Here is a 24,013-nt window from a genome sequence, read left to right as displayed (position 1 = left end):
ACCTCCACCAGCAAAACCATTCTGGGTAACTGATGCTTTCCACTCGCCTTCAAATTCTCCAGCTAAAAAGGTATTCCCCCTCATTTTCTGTTTTATAACCGTAGTTTAATTTCACTTTTCAAACTTCTTTTCTTTCCAATAATAGCCCCACTTTGCACAAGTATCATCACTTTGTAAATTGTGTCTTTAGCTGATCTCGTTAAAAAAAGAAAAAAAATTATAGCTTTGAGCTAACAGGAGCTATAATGGTTTCACACATCTATCTGATGACAATTCCATTTAACTCCTGATTTGAAATGTTGAAACCCAGTATAAGAAATTCCCACGTGTTAACAGATGGCCAGGACACCTCTACTATTGTAACACATCTGGAAAGTGGATGAAGCACCATCCTGCACCCATTTTCTTTCTGGAAAGGTATTTCTGAATATCTGACTGTCTCCATCTGCTTCTCTCTGTGTCGCTCTCAGAGGTGGCAAAGGTCAGAGGTCGCTCTCAGAGGTGGCAAATTACAGACACTCTGTACTTTAGTGCAAGTACAGATACTCGTGTTAAAAATACTCCTGAAATATACTTAAAGAAAAGTAGTTCCTTGAATTTCTAACATTTCTACAAACCATTTTATGCAAAGCTAACTGAACCTCAGGCTATATTCATGTAATGATAAAATATATTAGTAGATAGAATACACACTTTATTTCAGTCTAAATTTTAATTCTAATAAAGGCTCCCAGCTTGAATCAGTAAAGTAGAACATGAACAGAAAAAAGGGAAAATACATCTATTTTCTTTTGCCTCCATTGTAGAGGGTGACTTTGCCCCTAAACAGGAAAATGAGAAGGAAAGAGATGACTCACAATATATTGCGATATATTCTTTTCTGCTGTCAAAAATGACTGAACAGTACAGAATGCCATTTTAAGAACATTGTGCAAAACTTTTTTTTTCCCATTTAAATTACAAAATTATTCAAATAAATTTTAAGATGTAACAGATCTTTTTCCAAACAATGTAACACACACACAAAAACAACAACAACAACAACAAACAAACAAAAAAACCAACACACAAGTAAAATATCAGTAAAACAATTCTAAATAGTTTTTTGGGTTTTTTTGGTTTTTTTAAAAAGTGCAAAATGTGGCTTGGGAAATATCAGTTACTGGTGTGTAAGGCTAGGTAGGACTACCTTTTTTCTTTCCACTTGAGTGACTGGGCGTCTGTGGAGCGTGCAGTTTTTGACTTTAATCATATTCCAAAACAAGCTTTGTTATGAGGTGATAAAACAAATTACTTGTATTCCCTCTCTTCTCTATTACTGTCGCCCGGCATAATTTGCAGATGATATTTTTCTGCTCAACATCCGACTGCTTAAACCCAAACCAGGTCGATATGACAGACGTCGTACTGGTCTTTTTTATGAGCACCACCTCCTCCTCCCCACGTGCAATCTAACCCGTTTTTCCTGCACGAAACTACACAGTATTTTCATGCAACTTTTAAATATCACAGTGAGTGTGCCTCAGTTTGTTCACAATATGAAACATGTCATATGTCACACACACACAATAAATGAAATATACCAAAAGTAATGAGTCTGCTTTGAAAATGTAAGACATTTGAAACTTCGTTGTAACAAGAGAAAATACATTATATTGCTTAACCTTGAAACACATTTCATTAAATGCTTAAGAACAACATGTGCCCCCTCTATCATTCCTTGAACAGCCTCTCCACGACACAAATGAAGACCTACTGACGGAGGAGCTACAGAGCAACAAAGTTCAGCACTTTTGGTGTGTTAGTGCAACTCATTGTCAAAGTGATGAAAGGTTTAAATCGAGAATTCTCTAGAAATTATCAACGCACATGTAATTCCCTCAGATTCCTGGCCTACCACAATAAGGAATGACAATTCAACACAGCCCAACTTGATAAGGTGCTCAAACAGGGAGATGTACTCTATGGTTGGGTTAAAGCAAATCTTCTGCAGGAGGATCATTATATGCACAATCTGACAATAGAAGAACTACCCGATCAAGCTCCTACAGACACAAATGTCTACAGTGTGAACGTGGAAGATGTGCGGTATGGATACCTGAAAGCAGCAGAAAAAAAGTCCTCAAAAACAAAAGAGGTGGTTGCCTCAAGTGTCTGTCAACAGATGTGAACCATGCTTTGGTCTCACCTGAGTGCGTTGCAGTTTTCCATGACAGATCAAGGAGGTATGGATTCTTTGACTTACACTAAAGAAGTGAAGCAGGTTCACTTTCACTCATGAATGACCTGATCAACTCCCTGTGACCTTTAAATTTGTGGCAGTTATGAAAGATATGAGTTTGCACCAGTTCAAAAGTATCAGCACTCACAGTGAACATCCTGGACAGTCAACTCAGGTAACACAAAGAGCTACTGCTACAAGTGCCTCAACCAGAATCAGGCCAAACCTACATGACAATGTTACAAAGTACTTTAGACTCATCAGAAGACAAAAGGGCTACAAATCAAATCTGAAGACCAACTTGAAACATCTGTTGAACCAACAGGCAGCATCAGGAAAGAACAAGAACATCTTGAACTAAATGAAAGACAAAGTCACAGATAAAAACCCCAAAACAGCAGAAAATGTGTGCAAACTAAATAAACGACGTAAGTAAGCGATCTGCCAAGCCAAAACAAGTCAGAGGCAGCATGTACAACCTGAAGACAAATCTTCATCTGATGAAGAGGCAAAGACAAAAGAGAAAAAAATAAAAAGGACATGAGAACAACGATATGCCAGCTGTCCTGAATTTCAGATGAGATGGCTATGAAAACTCATTAGGCTGAAAACTGTCATTACCACAAACAAAAATTATTATTTTGCAAATCCTCATATTCAAGGAAAAATAAAAGCCCATAAGGTGACGAGGTACCAAACCGATCCTCATTTTCAAAACAAAAAGAGACTATCATCAGAAGATCTACCACAGATCCTGATTTTCAAAGCAGACAGAAAAGAAAATACATGGACCAGAAATACAGAGAGGATGGTGTCAGAGAAAGGAAGAGAGCATAAAAAAGAAGGTACGCATCTGATCCAAACTACAGGCACAAACAAAAACAATTCATGTCAGGTATCACAATGACCCACAATTCAGACTGCACCATATACAGTGTCCTGTACCAGAGACACAAAATGACCACAACTGGATTTTTCTCCATACATAATAAGTTGCACTGCGCACTGAGAATGAAGATAAAATACAGCTGGCTCACAACAATGCCAGCAAACTCCAGTCTGAAGCACAGCCATAGGGTGTAGTGAACACTGATGCAAGCTGCCATATTAGCTTTCCGTGAAAGAATTCGATTAGGGCCCACCCATGTCTGTACAGTGTGGCACAGAACTGTTTCCTGATCAAATTAAACACTGCAACAAGTGTTAGAAATAGTCACGTTGTTGCTACTTGCTTGACAGGGAAATGTGTCCATGTTTGTGACAGGGAAAGCGCAACTCTTTGTAATTTCCAAAACAAAGAATGCAAGAGTGGATCTGCCACAGTTGTGACAGCCACCTAAAAAAAAAGCAGTGGCACACATTGTAGCACTAGTACCCATTCCAGCTGAACTGAGTGAATTAAATATACTTGAACAACAACTGATTGCTAAAATTCTTCCATTTGCCAAAATCATCGCATTGCCCAAACGACAGCAAAGAGCAATACGTGGGGCTGTTTGTTTACCATCAGATGTAGAAACCACAGTAAACTTGCTCCAAAGACGCAGCAATGAAGGCCAACTCCTGCAGGTAAAACTGAAAAGGCACACCAGGTACAAAGGATACCAGCACTTCTACACTGAACACAAAGAATGTGTTAGCAGGACTATCAAAACTAAAAGAAATATATTCAGAATACAAAGATGTGTCAATTGATGAGGAAGCTACTTTATAAAATCCCACAGATAATCAGGTAATAGAGACAGAACATTGCACTCCTGATGCAGATATACAGGGTGCACAGCCCAGAAACTCAGAACACCAAATTGTGTCAGAAAGGAGAACCACTGAGGATACAGCAGCTGAGCTGCTTCAGCCATCTAACAACGTAAATGAACAAATAGAGCTTGAACAGTCAAATTCAAATGAAGAGCCATTAAAAGATATGGAGAAGGAAAAGGAGGAACTTCGACCTGGTCTTTCTCTGGATACCTGTATGCAACCACCAGATATAGCACAGGAAATGTTATCATATGGCAAAGGAATTTTTACCTTTGCACCTGCCCAAGGAAATAAACCTGTTAGCTTTTTCTCTGTTCCTAAACTTGAACCTTTCTTGAGCAGTTTGCAACTGGACAGAACAGATTAGATAAAGCCAGACAAATTAAACTGTCCCCAAGCATGTACTTTAATTCACGGATGTTCTCTGCAGATACACGCTTTGCAACTTATTTTTTTCACAGTTTGTGACAGAAACACACATGGCTACAAACAGCATGTCAATTCAATTGCACAAAAGTAAGGCAATCACCAAAGATGAATCTAAAACTCTAACAGAATGCTTCAGAATAAAGATGAAGTGGTGAAATTGATAGATAACAAAGATGAACACGCTTCATCAAACCTCTGAGAGGTACTCCAGTCTATTGGGAGAAGGTCACTGAAAGATATCCATGCTATGGTCAGACAGCTAGGATAGCCAACTTTTTTCCTGACATTTTGGACTGCTGAAATAAAATGGCCTGAGGTTGTTGAAGGCATAAAAACTCAACAAAGTGAACAAGTGGAGTTTTCAGAGCTTGACTGGAATTCAAAGTGTGAAATTCTCTGATACAAACCTGTCACTGTCATGCGCATGTTTGAAAAGAGAATCGATGCCCTAATGGCAAATCTGATCCTGTAGAAGGTGACTTCTATAGAATGGAGTTTCAGGCTAGAGGTAGCCCTCATATCCATTTACTGGTTTAGGTCAAAGATCCACCTGAATTAGGAAGTGACCTCAAAGACCATGTGTACAAATTTATTGACAAGTATATAACATGTAAGATGTCTGACCAAAATACCCAACTTGCTTCTGAGAAACACACTTGTCTGGATCCTCTCATTCTCCCTCCAGCTGGAACAATACAGCAGACACGTCTCTTACACAAACCATACAGACACGGCAAAGGTAAATGGTGGTGGATTTACACTGTACTATAAGAAAACTCTTAGAGCTGAGGCCTGAAAATACCTGCAAAATGTGACTGACCTTGAATTTGTTGTCCTCAAAGTTGAATCACCAGTCAGAGCTTTGATTGCAACTGTATACAGACCACCAAATTACAGCCACAACAGGTTTTTACCACAAATGCAAAACCTGTTGGACTCATTGAACATGACGAATCACCAACCAGTCATTGTTTGTGGAGACTTATGAGAAGAGGGAAAAAAGCATCTATGTCAAGAGGATATACGCAACTTATTGCTCCTGCAACTACTGAAAAACACATGCTGATTGATCGCCTTTACATATCACAGACATACGCCTGCCTCCAATCAGGTATTCTCAATACATATCCCAGTTATCACAGCTCCATTTACTGTGTTCTTCACTAAAATAAATCATCAATTTCATTTATACGTTTCACTTGTTCAGTGGTTCAGAGCGTAAAGTTGGTGGGTTTGTTTGTTTTGCCATTTGGTTCAATTGTTCACTATGACATTGTGTTCTACATGATGATGTTCTATTCCACATGATTATTTACCATGCTAGACAATGAAATTCCATTCTGCATGATAAAATGCCATTCTATACAATGACATTCCATTGTATATGATGACATTGCATTCGGCACTGTGACATTCCATACTTGAGTATGTTTCATTGGACAAGTTGAAATTTTCTTGCATATTTTGACATTCTATTTTAGACGATAATGTTACATTCTGCATGATAAAATATGATTCTTCATGATATTCCATTCTAAATGATAACATTCTATTCTGATCGAAGGAGCTTAAAGAGAAAAGTGAATCGACTTCTTTAGTTTTTTGAAGATGTTTCAAGAAACCTTTTAACGAGAAGTCTCTTCTGTCACATTTGCTGGTACTACACTCAATAGGCAGGACTCTGTACTGTGCAGTCAAACAGTCAGTTATACTTTATAAAGTCTCATTTTTCCCCATGTGACCTTTTTCCTAGCTGTCGACATTGTTCCAATATATGACCATCCTGTACACAATACAGACAGGAAAAAGCTTGATTTGACAGGAGACTTGTCATGTTTGAAAGAAGCAATTTTACAGTCATTCTTAAGAGAAACATGAGTGACAAAGGTGTTTCTTTTAAACTGCAATTTTATTTGAGATTTAATAGGTTTTATGATTCCCTTTGCAGCTGTAAATCCTGTATATCTCCAAAAACTGGGTCTGGTATAATCCTAATCTGATGTTCAATAAAGTTACCAATATCTAGAAGACATGCTCTTTGGTCAGTCCTCTCAAGAATCTTGTTTGTGTTTATTCTCCATTTTTCTCTCAGTTTGAATGGAAACTTCTGAATCTGAATTTTCATGTCAGCTAGCATGCTTAATTCTTCCAAGTGCTACAATTCCTCCATAGCATTGCAACATTCCTGAAGGAAGAGTCCATATGCTTTTAATGTTTAAGCATCCTCTCCTTTAATATTGGGCCAACCAGTGACCTAGTTTTAAATGCTCCAGTCCAAATGCTGTCAGTTGTTACCAAAAGTATTTTTTGCCACTGGCCTCATGGCATGTGTATTTGTCAGTTTCACTTTCAGGAGAAGAATATTTAAATTATATTTAAATTAAAGTAATTCCAAATAGGAATTAAAAAATCTGTGGCACACAGTTACCTTGAAAATTGTATATGTTTTATGACAACGTGATCCACAGACAATTTTGAATTTAGTGTGGAATTTGTCACCAGAAAGACATGCCATCCAACCACCACAATAGTGTTACTCTTTCAACAGTTTGCCTAATGCGCATTGTGACAGTGATTACTGCACTCTGCAAATGTCTCACATGGTCTTTACCTATGTAAATTTTAATAAAAGTGTGTTGAATTGAATGAATCTATTCTTTTAATTTTCATTTGTTCCGATCTTGCGCTCCTGGCTGGTGTAATTTGAGAGAGTTACTTTAATAGGTAGGGATAAAAAAAACAAAACTTAACAATGAATGGATTTGACTACAGATCCACTTTGTCACACTGTGGACATTAAACACACACTCATCAGAAGTGATGTCTCGAAGCACAGAAAAGCAGAGAAGTAATTGCATTGCAAAGTGCACAAATGCAACAAAACTAAACAGTCATGTTGCTGTGTCATAAAGACTTTTTATGAGAAGGAAATTAACTTCATAACTTAACAACTAGTTTGTTGTTCAGCAGCAGCTCTGTCACAGCAGAGCAAACCTCTGACGCAGCTCTTCAACAACAGCTACAAAATATTTTCAAATCTTTATTTGCATGTTCTGTGTAAGAAATATATGAAATCCAAGGTCACTTTTTTACTGTAGAAAAAATATATAAAAAAAAGTATAATCACGATCAAACATTATACAGAACACCCTAGATATAGAAGGGACTACATTCGGTGCTTTGCATTGCATTTAAGGCTTGGATGCTGCTTGGCCATGGAAACCCATTCTGTGAAGCTCTCTACGGTTGTTATTGAGCTAATCTGAAAGCCACATGAAGTTTGGCGGTCTGTAGTGATTGACTCTGCAGAAAGTTGGTGATCCCTTTGGCCACTAACAGTTGAATGTTTAGTAGCGAGGAAATTTCATGACTGAACTTGTTGCACAGCTGGCACCATATCACGATGCCACGCTCAAATTCTCTGATCTCCTGAGAACAACCCATTCTTTCACAAATGTTTGTAGAAGCAGTCTGCGTGCCTAGGTGCTTTATTTGATACACCTGCAGCCATGGAAGTGGCGTTTCTTTTCTTTCTTTTCATCACTTCCTGTAATGTTGCTGTCGGGGTTGTTTAAATGCACTTATGGAGCGTCTTAGAGACTGATAATGGATATTGTTGAATTTATGAAGACTTGTACCTGCTGCTGAATTATATGGAGCTGTTACATGCTGTTGCCATTTATGGAGAATTATATGGAGCACTGATATAATACTGCTCTGAATAATCCAATGGTTTTGGATTATATATACTACTACTAATACTAAATGGTTTTCAAAGAATTTCTGTCACTTCCTCATTATGTTTAATATGCACGTGTGTATTATTATTATTATTATTAATATTTACAGCTCATGTCACCCTTTCATTAAACCAAAATACAATAAATTTAGGTTGTTCTCTTTCCAACTCTTGTCCACTTAATTTGAGGTTGATACTATTACCAGCTCTTTTCCTCGTAAAAAACATTATTTTAGTCTTATCAGTTGAAAATTTAAACCCCCATTTATATGATCACTTTTCAACTTTTGTAACTGCTCCACATAACTTCTTCACAACAAACTAAATTTCTCTTCTTCTCCACGGTGCCCAATCATCTGGAAAAAATGAGAACCCAATCTGTAGGCTGGAGCCTATACCAGCTGCAATAGAACAAGAGGCTGGGTACACCAGGTTGCCAGTCTGTCGTGGCAGAGATCCATTCTCACACCTATGGGCAATTTTAAATCATATATATATACTACTACTAATACTATCACTACTACTACTATTAATAATAAGGTCATACTTGACAACGCAAAAGTAACTGTAATTTTTAAAAAAAAGAATTGACGCCTGGCTGATATTTTGTGTAAAATTTGCGGATATATAATAGCTGAATGAGCTGAATATTTAGTTCATTCAGCTCTGTTTGTTTACTGATATCGTTTTCCTCTCTATTAACCCCTACATTCAAACTGACCAATCATAGTAAGAGACATGCAAATCATGGCCCTCGTGTCACGCCCCGAGTTCGACAACCACCAATGGTTGACGACGTAGGCGGTGCCCAGAAGACAACAGCCGAGCATTCAAACTGAACATGGCTACAAGTAAAGCTGCAGATGAAAACACAGAAAAAAGAAGGTAAAAACGAAATAGATTTTTTATATTTTGTTGGTATTAACATAGACGAGGAGTTTCTTACGCTTATTGCTGAACTATGGAGTTTTTAAACTGCTGAAAACGCGTTATGTTAATGAGAGTGATAAACTGCCACTCACAAGCTTGGTCATTTTAGTGTAGTGGCACAGCAGCGTGTCATCAGCTTGTCGTCGTCGTAATGCAGTTTAAAACACCCACACATTATATTAGTTACAGTTTTGGAGCAATTTAAATGTATAGCTACGTCTAAAAATATTATCGGATACTAGTGGGAACATAAAGCACTGGCAATGTTAGCTGAGTTGCTTGAATGTACATAATGTGTTTGGGCTGATCTACTTCACATCAGCTAAAATGGATCTAGGTTAACATCTATAATATACACGCTATCACTGTCTGTGTATGCATTCAGCTTCTTCAGAGGGTAAAACGAGCTAAATAACAAAGTAATCTTGTTTGCCGTAGCTTACTGTCTTAAAGTTCTTATCAAACTTTGCTTGAGATGTTGAATTTTGAAGATCAGATCTATAAGACAGTTTGTGTACACCTTATTGCTGTTTATGTTAACATTTCTTTGGGTGAAACTGTGAATCCCACATAGTTAAGGCCACCTTGGATGGTGACTCACTGTTATGGGTGTATCAGCAAATAGTTGAATGAGACACCAATTCCAGAGCCCTTTGGATAAAAGTGCTAAATCTAAATGTAAAGTGTCCTCCTCACACTTGCATACATGTGTTAACCTTATGCATCTCCTCCTCAGCAATACAGTGTACAGTATGGTGATCAACCATGAGGAATCTCCTGGGGCTTCTCGTGCTGGCCGACCACCAGTCATCTTCAACCCAGACTTTTTTGTTGAGAAACTCCGCCATGAGAACCCAGATGTTTTCCTGGAGCTGGTGCTCAGTAACATTACTAGACTAATTGATCTTCCTGGGTCAGAGTTTGCACAGCTTCTGGGAGAGGACAGCCCCAAGACCCCAACAGGCGGAAATGGAGGATTTTTCCGTTCTTTCAACTTTCTTAAACGCAAAGGTCAGACACTCAGCTAGGTTACGACTGTGGTGAAAACTGAAAGCGCATGCAGAATATGCAAATTTGTTGAGAGGTCTTTAATTTTTAGTATCTCCTTTTTCATGCTTTCACAGATAAGAGCCTTGTGTTTGGAACCTGTCTGACAGAAAGCTGCATGGCCCAGATGTACAAGCTTATTGATTACCTGAGTAAAAGTGAGTGATTTAAATGATATTCGCAGATTCCTTAATCAGTTGTTAATACATCCGTGTCCTCTTCGCTCATGTAGAAAGCAACTACACTGGCTGCAACATTGGCCGTGTTTCATTTGTGAAGAGGCTTTCTCAGTTTGTGCACTCTTTTAGACAAACTCTCCTGAGGTCACAATCATGCAGTACATTTTTGGATTCAGAGCAGAATAACAAGATAATCAGTTTTGAAAGTTTAGCACTGCAAATTTTATTTGATATGTACTATATGTTAACTCTTACTACACGTTTGCCACAACTTCTTCATACTGTTCAGATACATTGACAAAACACACTGAGTGCAAGCGCAAAGAAAAAACTGACTTATTTTTAAAGCTTGAAATATCCTGCTAAATGTGGTGATTATTAAAAGACTTTAACAGTCAGCATATTTTCAAATTGAATACATGTATGCACCATATGCATTAACTGTTCCAATCAGCCATATTAAATAGGGTTGCACAATTATGTGCAAAACGATTACCATGATCATTTTGCATAGAGTAGAAGTATTTCCATTTTCGGAAAAATAATTACAGAACAGGATAACGTCTGTTTTGTCTGAGTACATTGACCATTTTATTGAAGCCTTTGTGTCTCTGTGTGAGTAGTGGACACATCTTTGGCCACGTGGAATGCAATTGCATTGGGGATTTCAGTTCATTGTTGCAAGCTAGTTGTTCTTGGTTAACATCACTTGCCCTAAATCCAAAATATTTCTGTACAATTCGGAAAATGATCTGTTTTGAGGGACAATCATTTTTCCTTCTGCAGTGCCAAACATTTGAATTCAGTTTTTTTGTAGCGGATCTGACTTTTATTTACTTGTTTTATTTACTTGTGTTATTTGTTTTGATGCCATCCAGGAATGGTGAATCCGTAAACTGATCCAGAATGATGACATTCGATTATTCTGGTCTTGCACACTTAGATCTGCACGTTGAGGGACTGTTTCGGGTGCCTGGAAACAGTGTTCGACAGCAGGCCCTGAAGGAGCTCCTCAACAGTGGGGCTGATTTCAACCTGGAGTCTGGGGACTTTCATCCCAATGATGCGGCCACGCTGCTGAAGACTTTCCTGGGAGAGCTGCCGGAGCCCCTGCTGACACACAGACACTTTCATGCTCACCTCAAAATAGCTGGTAGGAATATAAACAAACACACGTTTGGTTATACCTTTATTTTCTCACTTTAGAACAGAGGTACAATTCTCATTTAATAATTCTGTCATGTTTTTGGTGAAACATTTGTGTTTTTTAATACATAGCCACTCTAATCTATTTTGTCTGTTTTAAATAACTTTTTTTCTAGACATGACTCTGTTTGATGAACAAGGCAACAAGACCACGATACCCAACAAGGAGCGTCAGATTGAAGCCCTGCAGCTTCTTTTCCTGCTCCTACCTCAGGCCAACCGCTCACTGCTCAAACTGCTGCTGGACCTGCTTTACCACACCGCCAAGCAGCAGGACAAGAACAAGATGTCCTCCTTCAACCTGGCCCTCATGTTTGCTCCACACGTCCTCTGGCCTAGACATGTAAGAGTCATAATTTACTCCATATTAAAGATTCTCAGAAAAAGAAATAAAAACTTTGCAAATTATAGATCAAGAGTGTCTTGCTCATTTTGGAAGCTAAATAGTTTTTACATCAGTCATTCATGCAGTGGAGGATGGCGAGTATCCTGATGGATCCCACTGAAAACACTACGTTCACATGAATAGAATCAAATGTTTGGGATATGCTGATGGATTTTAAGGGAATGCACATGTTTTGTAACACAGACTAAAAAACCCACATTTTGTCTTTATTGGAGGGGCTTATATGTTGTTAGAACTTGGGCAATTTAAAAAAGCAGCATCAATGAAAATAATAAATTAATACATTGAGGCTGATTCAAACCTGGAAAAATGTAACATGTAATCAGATCTTATATTACAGAGATTTGAAAAGCTTGTTAAATACATTTTGTTATTGAGTCTACATTTTCATGACAATATCCTATGAAGGTTAAAAGACCTGCATTTTTACACTGGTAAGATTTATATTTTCTTCATTCTGTTCTCCTGCTCTAGATGACAGCTGGTGACCTTAAAGACAATCTGAAGAAACTAAACAGCAGCATGGCTTTTCTCATCAAACACTCACAGAAACTCTTCAGGGTGATTATAGACAAACGTGTGACTTAACAGCTGAACATTTTGAAAATGAATCAGGGTTTTAAAAATGTCATGTTACTGGTTTAGTGAGGCACATCTTTCTGCTGTATGTTGTTCAGGCCCCAGTCTACCTGCGGGAATACGCTAGAATGCATTTCATTGGGACCAAGGCTCTGCAGACCAAGGTTAGTGAACCAAGTTCACATTATGTTGCATTTCTCCTGCTTTTGAATTTTGGAACAATAAATTAATTGAAAAGACAATAAAAACTAAAAGACAACTTTTAAGTTGTTTTCTTCACTTCCTCTTACTTTTTACAGTCAGTGAAAAGTATGACGATGGTTATGCTAAGGTTTGGTTTTAGCAGGGCAGGTTTGATGTCAAATTGAGGCCCCAAATTGTACCTGATACATCCAAGTGTGATTATGTGTGAAACCTTAAAAAGCATTTAGAATAAATGGCTGCATTAATGTGCAGTAATGGCTCTAATACAAACGGTGTGCCCTCAAGTGTACAGTCTGACTTGTCCTGTGCTCTGTCAGGATGATCTGGAGCTTCTGGCGACCAGCAGCTCCCCTGCTCAGCGGACAGTACTACCTCTGAAGAGGGCAGCTGCTCTGGGCCCCGGCTCTCAGGAGCAGTGTCAGTCACCAGCTAACCAATATACAGAGGAGGCTTTGAAGGAGCTCTTCAGACACGTCCACCACAACATGCCAGACTCTGCCAAGAAGAAGAAACTTGTTAGACAGGTTCGCTTAAGGGTCTTCATACTATACTAAAATCTGACAGCTCAGTTTCTTTTGAAATAAAATGTAATGTGATGTTTTTGTGTGCAGTTAGTCAAACAGACAAACTCTGGGACACGTACCAATGAGGGCAGCCAGGTCCCTCCAGCTCCCAGCAAGAAACACCCGCGTTCCCGCTCCTTTGGTGGCTTCATCAAGGTAATAAATAATTCTGGGAAGTCTTGAGAAATGAAGTTTAATAATTAAACTTGATTTTTATGAAAATTTATATGCATTAACAAAAAGAAGGAAGACAGTTCAGAAAACCTGTGATCACCAAATATTATATAAATATTAAAAAAGGCATTACTGGAAAAATCAAAGAGCTTACAGGTTGATTTTTAGTGCTAATAATGAAGTTGTACATATCCATATGTAACTTTTGCTGTCTCTTACTGTTGCCCCGTGCTCCTCTGGTAACAGCGCAAAGCTCGAGGTGAGCAGCTGACTGCAGAGAGACGAGTCAGACACATCTCTCCTGATGCTCTCACCAGAACTGTAAGAAAATCTGATAAAGAGAACGACATCTTACAAGCAGTAAGTCTGTTTTTGTTTTTCTAACACTGACATTTTTGTATTAACCACAAAACGGGGGATCCCAAAATTTCACTTTTCCTTGGAAATATGATAACATCATGTGCTAAATGGTATTTAAAGCCAGGACTCTGTCATGTCAAACAGTGATACTTTTGTTTCCTGTGTGTGTGTGTGTGTGTGTGTGTGTGTGTGTGTGTGTGTGTAGGTGAACAGTCCTTTGTTGGGAAAAGCAGGACTGGTAGTAAAAAACCCAGATTTTGCTTTTCACAAAGACAAAGCTCTGAAGGTTTCCAAGGTATTTCATCATCCACTCGTCTTTGCTTAATATATATTTAAAAGTCAATGTTCAAATTTTAATTAATTATTTTTCTTCCAGGCACTAATGAAAAACTGTTTATTGCAAATAATTCAATTTTGTGTGTTAGGACTGTCATTTTCCATATTTACTTTTTTTTTGTTTTTGTAGGAAGTTGCACAGGCTTAACTTTAAATGTGTTTTCATTTCCTATCTTTAATACTATGTATGAAGATTTATTACGTGCATTAGAGCAGCGGTCTCCAACCTTTTTTGCGCCACGGACCGGTTTATGCCCGACAATATTTTCACGGACCGGCCTTTTAGGTGTCGCGGATAAATACAACAAAATAAAACTAGTACCGGTACCGAAAAAAAGATTTATTCATAACACACGTGAAAAGACCCAGGAAAACCGAGTTAACGATAAAAACGATAACAAAATAACGCTGAAAACCGATTAAAAACCCTGAAAACCATACATTTCACACCTGAGCCTCTCTCGCGGCCCGGTACCAAACGACTCACGGCCGGTCCGAGGCCCGGGGGTTGGGGACCGCTGCATTAGAGTCTGTCACGTCTAAATGGGAATTTCATCTGCTTGTCTAGTTCATCTACTCTTCTCCAACCTAAAAGACTGGGCTTTTTAATGCGGATCCATCAGTGTAAACAAAGCATATTGGGCTTCATTACTAAATTGGGCTGTGGAATTAATCATGTTTTAATTTCATTTATGAATTTGGCTTTTAGTGACTATAAAAATGAGACTATAAAGAGGACGTGTCTCTTCTTCCTTCGGTTGCTCCCTTTAGGGGTTGCTGCAGCAGATCATCTTCCTCCATCTCACCCTATCCCAGCCGTCTGCATGTTCTCCGTCACTACATACTTGACTCTTCTCTGTGGTTTTCCTCATTCCTGACAGCTCTATCTTTAACATCTATTGCGCTATACATGCACTATTCGTCCTTTGCACATGTCTAAACCATTTCAAGCTCGCCTCTCTTTGTCCAAACCACTCAGCTGGAAATGTCCCTCTCATACACTCACTACTAATCCATTCTGATCTCTCCCAATAAAAATCTGCTACTTCCTGTTCAGCCTCCTGTGTTTTTTGTTAGTGCTACTGTCTCCAAACCAGGTCTTGTAAACTCTTGCTGCTCTCCTTCTGTCATCCTTGACGTATGTGTTCACTCACTCCACCCTACCTGCTCTCTGATCTTCACCTCTGTCCACTGTCCATTGCTGTGGATGGGTGACACCAGTTAGACACGTCATCTACCTGCACCATCTCTGCTTCTTGCAGAGATAATACAAGAAGCAGATAATGAATAATCATAATCGAATCCATTTTAAACACTGATGGTTATAATTTTGTAGGTAATTGCGTTATTAGAAAATACTTATTAATTCATAAAGGCACGCATTTTGTTTTTGTAACGTTTCATTCTGCTTTTGCGGTTTTCATGATTCCTCTGTATTATTGGTGGTTGTATAGGTGAAATAGTATTATGATTGAATGCCAGCATTAACATCTTTTATCCTTCCACCTTCTTTCCACCTCTTTTTCTTCCATCCATCTCTCAGAAGGACTCGCCCTCAGATTCCAGGCTGTGTTGCTCTCCTTCTCAGGAGATCTCCGTGTAAAGCCCCACACCGCCTCATCTCAGACAGGACTTTGGCAGTATTAACTTTATTGTTGCTTTTTTTTTTTTTTTGGTTGGTTTGTTTTCAGAGCATTTTTGATGCATAGCAGTGAAAAAATTAGTCAGTACGGCCAAACCAATGTCAGAAAGTTTCTTTGTCTACTGCACTGTTTACAAACTATTACAAACATGCATGATAGGGTTTTTTTTTTCTTTCTTAGCTTCCATCAGTGAAAACTGTTGGTCCTTCAGTTTATTTGTTTGAATTGATTTCAACTAATTCAGGTGAAACAAAAGAGCTGAGATTAGCTGTTTATTTTGGTTATCAAGTGCAATATGAGCAGACTTGATAACCAGTTGCAATGTGTTACAATTTGAACAGGGAAAAAAAAGTCTGCTCCTTCCAGTTTGATCTGCTGAATAATCAAATTTGCACATAAGTTTTAAACCATTCGAACAGTGTCGCTTGCCACTAACCTCTGGGGTTATCACCCAGCTCTCCCTGAATGTGAATGGTATCAATCAATAACAGGATCCTGGCTTTGGTTTGGCTCTGCTGTTGGAGCTGCTTGTGGCAGTCATCACTTAACATTCTAGCTACTGTATCAAAATACATGACCACTAGATAGCTGTGTTTACAGTCTGTTGTATAGAATATGTATACATGTTGTACAGTATGTTGTTTTTATATGTTTTTAGGCTTTGTTTTTGTAAACTTCATTAACATGTTTGGTACGTCGTATTTTAACTCTTGGGTTACAGTAACTGGGTCATTGATTTTTTTTTTTTCCTGTGCTGTGCTGCTGATCCAGAATCAGTGAGCAGGTCACCTTATTTTTCCCCCCAAATATGGAACCAGTGACTGGGATACTTCTCACTGGTCAAATATGAAATGCTGCATTCTCTGAATGCTTTATGGGAGCTAAAATATATATTTTTTATTCTTCATATATATTGTGGCAGGTTCTTATTCTTAAAGGTGCTATACTAATTCTATTAACTTGAAAGTCCAGATGCTGCTTGCTTCATCTTGTGTTTTCCTACACTTGTCAGTGTGGTGGTCTCCTGCTGCAGACAGACCCCAAATCCACAGTTTGCAGGGAGGGAAACATGGGAACTGCTGAGCAGTCACTAAACTTTCAAAATAAAATATTTGCACAGCGCCTTTTAATAAAGGTGGTCAAAGATTTGTTGGTCTAAGGAAAGTTGAAAGGATGGAGGTTTTGGCTTTGTTTGTTTGTTTTTATTATTTTTTTTTAAGGTTATTCTGATTAAGATGAGTAGTAATCTTTTACAGTCAGGTTCTTATTGTAATGGGTTTAGTGTCTTTGGCCTACTCTTGGGAAAGTACTTACTCCACTATGACTCTTATTACAGTAAGAAAGCAGCTACAGTTCATTTCTTTACCATTTTAATATCACAAAATGCTAAAACATAAGACTGCTTGCAGTCACGTGCCAGCACATAAGTGTGATTTACAGATGATTTATTTATTTTAGCACCAACGAGTCTGTAAACATGTTCGTCTTCAGAATATTTTTAAAAATCTGTTTGTGATGTCATAACACACATGACTTAACTATAACTCACACAAAAGTTAAAAGTAAAATTTAAGCAATCTTATCTTTCTATAAACTTTTAAAAAGGGTTGGTCAGTGTTCAAAGATCGGACATACACAGGCAATAAGTAATGTTATTTGCTTTGCCTTTTATTTGAGTGCATAAGTTGTTATGTTCCTTTTATTGTTTATTCTCTGATCTGTCGAGACAAAAGGAGATCAGCTTAACTGCTCAGTTCATTGTATTGTGAGTACGAGCCCAACAGTTCCAGATTTTCAGATTACATCACTAGATTTTTTTCATTACAAGTGCTGGTTTAAAATTTAAAAAATGGTGTTGGAAAGCTGTTTCTGCTGTATCTTGTTTTGAAAGTACCGTGGATGTTGTTACAATGGGTTTGATGAAAGTGTATGAACTGTTGAACATCACTGATGGACACTGAAACCTTGCCTTCTCTTTGCTTTATAGAATTAACAGTCTTTAGAGACTAAATTGGGATTTCCATTTCACTTTTCTACAGTTTAAGGGGGGAACTCCATTGAATTTTTTAATATTTGCTTGTTTGTTTTGATTTCAGATATGCCTCTGTGTTGGAAGAGCGTCTTCATGATGTGAAACTGTTTTATATGTGAAACACAGCACAATAGATGTTTTAAGTCTCAGTGTTGCGTGTCTGTTAGATAATACATGTCACATTTACATCAGTCAGACAGCGCACACAGTCATATAAGATACACACACACTTAAGCCAAGCCTACTCATATTAGTAACTATGCATACACAAAGTCAGACTCAGGGAGCATCTCGCCACACATTTTTTCTCTCTCTCCTTCTCTTTATTTATGAACAAGTGACGTATTCTCTCCACCTGTCTAAGCGACGCACACAGCATACATCCCTAGTTATACACAAACATCTATGGGTACACTGAGGTTCATTACATGGAATATAAATGGAGCTGGCTCCAGAGAAAAGAGGTTAAAAATATTTAACCAACTCAAAAAACTACAGGCGGATATTGTCCTATTACAAGAGACCCACAGACCTCTTAGAGGTTCGAATGAACTTAAAACACCTGAGTTTCCCAATGTGTTCTCAGCTTGTTATAATTCTAGACAAAGGGGAGCAGCAATTTTAATACATAAAAATATTAATTTCACAGTACTCGATACAATTATAGATCCAGAGGGTAGATTCTTAATCATTAAACTATCTATACGTGATAAAAAGCTATGTATTGCAAGTGTATATGGTCCAAATGTTGATGATCCCTCATTCTTTCACGGTTTTTTCAGTGCACTCTCTGAACACTTAGATGGCACACTTGTTCTTGGAGGCGACCTCAACCTTGGACTAAATGAAGACATGGATAGGCTCAATACAGCGGGAACTCAGCGTAATTGGCAGTCCACAAATATAATCAAACAGTATATGAGCGACTTTGGTCTTTGCGATGCATGGCGCTCCCTTCACCCCACCAGTAAGGAATATACTTTTTTCTCACATGTCCATCACTCCTACTCTCGTCTGGATTATTTTTTGGTCAGCAGCTCACTGCTGAACGACATTTCAGACACTGAGATTCACCCTATAGCTGTCAGCGATCATGGTCCTGTATCTTTAACACTAATGCACAAGAATAATACTACGCCAAGAAAAAACTGGAGATTTAATATATCACTACTTAAAGATGAAGACTTTATTAAATATTTAAAAAAAGAGTGGACTTCATATTTGGACTATAATGACACTCCCGAAACATCAGCTTCTGTTCTATGGGAAGCAGGGAAAGCTGTGATGAGAGGTAAAATAATTTCTTTCTTATCACATAAAAAGAAAAAAGAAAACAAAAATATTCAGGAATTAGAAAAAAACATCAAATCACTAGAAGAAGCCTACGCGTCCCACCAAGATCAGGAAACATTGAACAAAATACGCAAAACAAAACTAGAATTAAATGAGATAATTGATAAAAAAAACAAAATTCTTAGTACAAAGACTACGCCTACAAAATTATGAACATGGTAATAAATCCGGTCAATTTCTAGCAGACCAGCTAAAAATAAAGAAAGAAAAAACAACTATATGTGCTGTTCAAGATTCATCTGGGAACACATTATATGAACCGATACAAATAAACAACATTTTCAGGGATTTCTATAAAACGTTGTATTCACCACAAATAAACCCATCTAAAAAATAAATTGATCAGTTTTTGGACAACATAACTCTTCCAAAATTATTGGACACTCAAGCAATGGCACTGGATTCACCACTGACACCAGGTGAACTCCAGGAAGCCCTGATAAGTATGCACAATAATAAGGCTCCAGGTCCAGATGGCTTTCCTGCAGAATTCTACAAAGAATTCTGGTCGATTCTAGCACCAGTTTTCTACAGAACGTTGTTGGAAATTAAAGAAAAGGGCAGACTTCCATCAAATATGAATTCTGCAAACATTAATCTCCTGCTAAAACCAGGCAAAGACCCTGTATATCCCTCAAGCTATCGTCCAATATCCCTTATAAATGTAGACCTTAAAATAATCTGCAAAGCTCTCTCAAAGAGACTGGAGAAAATAACCCCCCTCTTAATTCATCCTGACCAAACTGGTTTCATAAAAGGTAGGCACTCATCAACAAATACACGTAGATTACTTAATTTGATAGACTACTCATACAGTAAAAACCTAGAAACTACAATATTCTCTTTAGACGCAGAAAAAGCATTTGACAGAGTTAACTGGAAATTTCTATTTGCAACTTTACACAAATTTGGTTTTGGATCCTCTTTCATAAACTGGTTAAAAATATTATATAATTCCCCAACAGCTTGTGTTAGAACAAATGACCAGACATCCTCCAGCTTCTGTCTCTTGAGGGGCACCAGGCAGGGATGCCCACTCTCCCCTTCACTGTTTGCAATTTTTATTGAACCACTAGCAGCAGCAATTAGACAGAATTCAGTAATTAAGGGCATAAAATGCAAGAACGTGGAACATAAAATCAGCCTTTATGCGGATGATGTGTTACTCTTTCTCCAAAATTCACAAACCAATATCTCTGGGGTGATTGAATTGATAAACTCTTTTGCAAGAATATCAGATTACTCAATTAACTGGTCAAAATCTACAGTCCTTCTGATTAATTGCTCCTTCCATAATTCCTCTTCTACACCACTGCAATCGGGAAATATAAAATATTTAGGTATTAATGTTTCTCCCAAGCTTGCAGATCTAACTAAATTAAACCATATCCCACTTTTAAAGAAGGTAGAAGATGATCTGGCTAGATGGAAATGTCTACCCATATCACTCATGGGAAGGGTTGCCGCTATAAAAATGATGGTCTTACCAAAAATAAATTATTTATTCTCAATGATCCCAACTAAACCGCCACAAGATTGGTTCAGATCTCTAGATTCATGTATGTCCAAATTCCTTTGGAAAAATAAACCCCCACGTATAAGCTTAAAAACACTACAAAAGACCAAGGATAAAGGAGGACTAGAACTGCCTAACTTTCAGCACTACTTCTTAGCCAACAGGCTTCAGTTTATCTCAGGATGGCTAAAACACACCCTCTTAGATGAACCTTGGCTAGATGTAGAACAAGCACTCTGCAATAATCTAGAGATCTCAGACCTACCATTTATCAGCTCAAACATCCAACGACATGAATGCTTTAAAAGCATCAACATCAGCTCTTCTCTGACAGCATGGTGGGAGTTTCTAAAATTGACGGCGTCTTCATTAATCCCATGCAAACGTACACCTATCTGGAACAACCCTGACATATTACAAAACAATAATATGATAAACCTTTCAGATTGGAGTGATAAAGGAATCAAATATTTAGAACATATACTAGAAGGAACAGAATTTATTTCATTTGACGGACTAGTTACACAATATGGGATCAACAAGAAAAGATTTTTAGAATATCAACAAATTAAATCCATAGTAAAAAAGAAATTTAAACCGGGTCAAGTTGAACTACAAACACCACCAAGTGTGGTTCAATTTCTTACTCTTAAACCCCCCAAATTACTATCCAAAATATACAGAATGCTTTCTAAAACAGATGAATCAATATCACTTCCTATTGCAAAATGGGAAGCGGATTTATCAGTTAACTTAGACCTAAACTTCTGGTCTCAGATTTGCTTAAAAACCTTTCATCTAATTAGAAATCCCAGTCTTCAATTAATTCAATACAAAATATTACATAGAGTACACTATACAGGTCATCGGATGTTCAAGATGGGCTTTACGTCTACCAACAACTGCTCACACTGCCAAACCAATTCACCGGACAATTATATCCACGCTCTTTGGTTCTGTCCACCAGTTCAGAAGTTTTGGCGCGAGATATGTGAAGACTTATCGAAGTGTCTGAAATGTAACATTCCAACTTCCCCCTTAGTGTGTTTGTTGGGCAGCTTAGATAATGTCACTTCAGAAAAGAATATAGCCCATATGGTTTTCACTGCCCTATGCATAGCCAAGAAAACAGTCCTCATGAACTGGAAAAATAAAAATAATCTTAATTCTAACCAATATAGAAATTATCTATTAGATTACATTAGTCTTGATACAGCCTCTGCCACCACATCAGATCAATTGCTCTGGGCTCCTTTGATCAGCTCCATCACCTAGTGGGGGTGGGTGGTCATAGTTTGGTCCCGCCTTCACTGTTGTGATTGGTGTGGGGGTAGGGACAGGCTTAGGGCGTCGGGGGGTTCCCCGGAGGCATCTTCCTTGGGGGGCTCAACCCGGGGTAGCGGTCATGTCCGGTTAGGGGCTCTGTTGGCTCTCAGGTGACTGTTTCCTCGCGGCTGCGTGCAGCGGGGCTAGGGGAGGGTCTGTGCTGACGGACGTGGGTTACTGACCTGGTAGCCTGGCTGCCCCTGGGTGGGTCCGGGATGGGCGTGAGGTTCTGGGGGCGCTCCGTCTCTGGGCTGGGACCCGGACCGGGCCTCGGGGGCTTGGGTCCTGGTTGGTGTGTTGCCGGGGTTGTGGGCGGGTGGGTGCATGGGGGCCCAGCCCTGGAGCAGGGTGCCGCCGGTGCATCGAGCCACCTGGGGGGCTCTTCAACTGGTGGGGGAGATTGTCACATCTTGCAGGAGCTTTCCTCTCCTCAGGAGCTCCCTCTGCAGGAGGGGGAGATACAGGAGAGGTGGAGGAAGATCTCAGCCTGGGTGTTTATTGTCTTATGTAGTCTGGAAGATGAGTGGATGGTGGGGTAGGTGCAGTTTTCTCTGTGGTGGGGTTGGGTGGACTGTCCCGGGCTCTGTGGGGCCGGGCGGCGCTGCTGCACTGGGCCCCGGTCTGGATGGGCCTGGGCCCCCTTTCCCTGGCGGGTCGCGGAGTGTGGGGGTGCCTACTGGGGTCAGCGGGGGAGCTGGCCCCAGGGAGGGGTCACTTGCCCCTCCCTTCCTTCCCTCCCCATCTCCAGCTGCCTCCCTCTTCCCGCTCCACCACAACCACCCACACATGCAGGGCCTTGGAGTAGGGGTATGTCACCAGGGTGCAGAGGAGGCTACCCCCCCCCCTGTCCCCTTCTGGCTGCCTCTGCCTCAATTTTATCCCACAACTTAGACATTCACATTACTCACACTCTCATTACACATACATATAGGATCTTGGGGGTGGGCACGATACACGGAGTCCAAAGTACCATCAGGGTGTACACCCCACCCCTGGCATCGTTGCCCACCTCTCAATTTTAAATACACATAGACATTGAGGGCTAGCAGGAGGGACCATGCGCTTACCTGCTGCTCTCTGGCAGGTAGCTCCAAGCCCTCCTGGGTTTTAAATGCACCTTAAAACACACATGCATCAACACTACAATGAGCGGGTGGAGGGAGGTTTGGAGTCTTCTCTCACCCCCATTCTCTGCGACCTGCTGGAGCAGGGGGGCTAGGAGGAGGAGTTGGCCGTCCGACTGCGGTCTGGAGTGTGGAGCCTTCCTGCTGCTGCGGAGTTGGGGCGGTCTGCCTCCCCCCACCGCAGGGAAAAGGGAAACACCACCTGGGTCTGGGTGCAGTTCCCCCCTCCAGGGGCGGGGGCACCTAGACCCGGTTTGTAGAGTACGCTTAGGGAGTGTGATCGTGTGTACAACGTCTCTTTAGGTCTGTCTCCACGTTGGTTGAGTGTGGAGTAAGTGCATATGAGAGCATGAGGGTGGGAATGGATGTTTGTATCTGTGTGTGCCTGTATGTCTGTGTCTATATGTCAGGTTGGGTGTCAGGCGCCACCTCTCTGGGGACATCTCAGGCCCTCCAAGGTTTGGAGGCCTATCTCCCCCTACCACCACTTCCCCTGCCAGTGGCGCCAGTGCATTTTTTTTTCTCTGCCCGTTCTGTTGGTTTTTGTCTTTTGCCCTTCTCCCCCATCCCTCTTCTCAGCTGTTTCTCTTTCCCTCTTTCTTTCTCCCCTTCTTTCCCCCAGTCAAGTCTGTCCCGTATTCAGTAAGTGAAAATAAAATAAACAATAAAAGGTGAATCAAATGGACCATTACGGCAAGGCTGGGATGGTCAGTTTGGTAAAGTAAATCCGTTGGGCATCTTTCTTTGCCTTTAGACAACAATTCTGAGGGCAAAAGAGCCAAACGGGACAGGCCAAAAAAAAAAAAAAAATACAAAAACTGAGCGAGAGGGGCTGCTATTGTGTGTGTGTATGGATAATAGCAAACACTGAAATACATTTTTTGC

The 24,013-nt window shown here is 39.6% G+C and overlaps 1 protein-coding gene across 2 annotated transcripts; it reads left to right on the top strand.

Annotated features, from left to right (window-relative positions):
* The first annotated feature begins 8,991 nt into the window (after nt 1-8,991).
* Nucleotides 8,992-15,737, top strand: arhgap19 (Rho GTPase activating protein 19). Of its 2 annotated transcripts, none has more exons than XM_085355548.1 (12): nt 8,992-9,035; nt 9,832-10,091; nt 10,205-10,285; nt 11,250-11,459; nt 11,629-11,855; nt 12,393-12,479; nt 12,596-12,661; nt 13,019-13,225; nt 13,313-13,420; nt 13,685-13,798; nt 14,004-14,093; nt 15,681-15,737. In XM_085355548.1, the coding sequence occupies exons 1-12, from the start codon at nt 8,992-8,994 to the stop codon at nt 15,735-15,737; spliced, it is 1,551 nt and encodes a 516-aa protein (XP_085211674.1). The 2 variants fall into 2 exon arrangements, with proteins under 2 accessions (XP_085211674.1, XP_085211673.1); XM_085355547.1 differs by having other exon boundaries at nt 9,817-10,091; nt 15,678-15,737.
* The last annotated feature ends 8,276 nt before the right edge of the window (nt 15,738-24,013 follow it).

The sequence above is a fragment of the Diplotaxodon limnothrissa genome, linkage group LG6, assembly GCF_057381915.1.
Source record: "Diplotaxodon limnothrissa isolate DT_005_m linkage group LG6, D_limnothrissa_male_GT1.1, whole genome shotgun sequence".
Taxonomy (NCBI): Eukaryota; Metazoa; Chordata; class Actinopteri; order Cichliformes; family Cichlidae; genus Diplotaxodon; species Diplotaxodon limnothrissa.
Note: the sequence above shows the minus strand (reverse complement) of the source record. Positions and strands in the feature narration are given on the sequence as shown.

What these genes read in the sequence shown, in the direction of transcription:
- arhgap19 (XM_085355547.1), top strand. Translation starts at nt 8,992, where the DNA reads ATGGCTACAAGTAAAGCTGCAGATGAAAACACAGAAAAAAGAAG. An exon ending in CAACTTTCTTAAACGCAAAG is followed by an intron (nt 10,092 to 10,204) that starts GTCAGACACTCA and finishes ATGCTTTCACAG; the next exon opens with ATAAGAGCCTTGTGTTTGGA. An exon ending in TGCTCACCTCAAAATAGCTG is followed by an intron (nt 11,460 to 11,628) that starts GTAGGAATATAA and finishes CTTTTTTTCTAG; the next exon opens with ACATGACTCTGTTTGATGAA.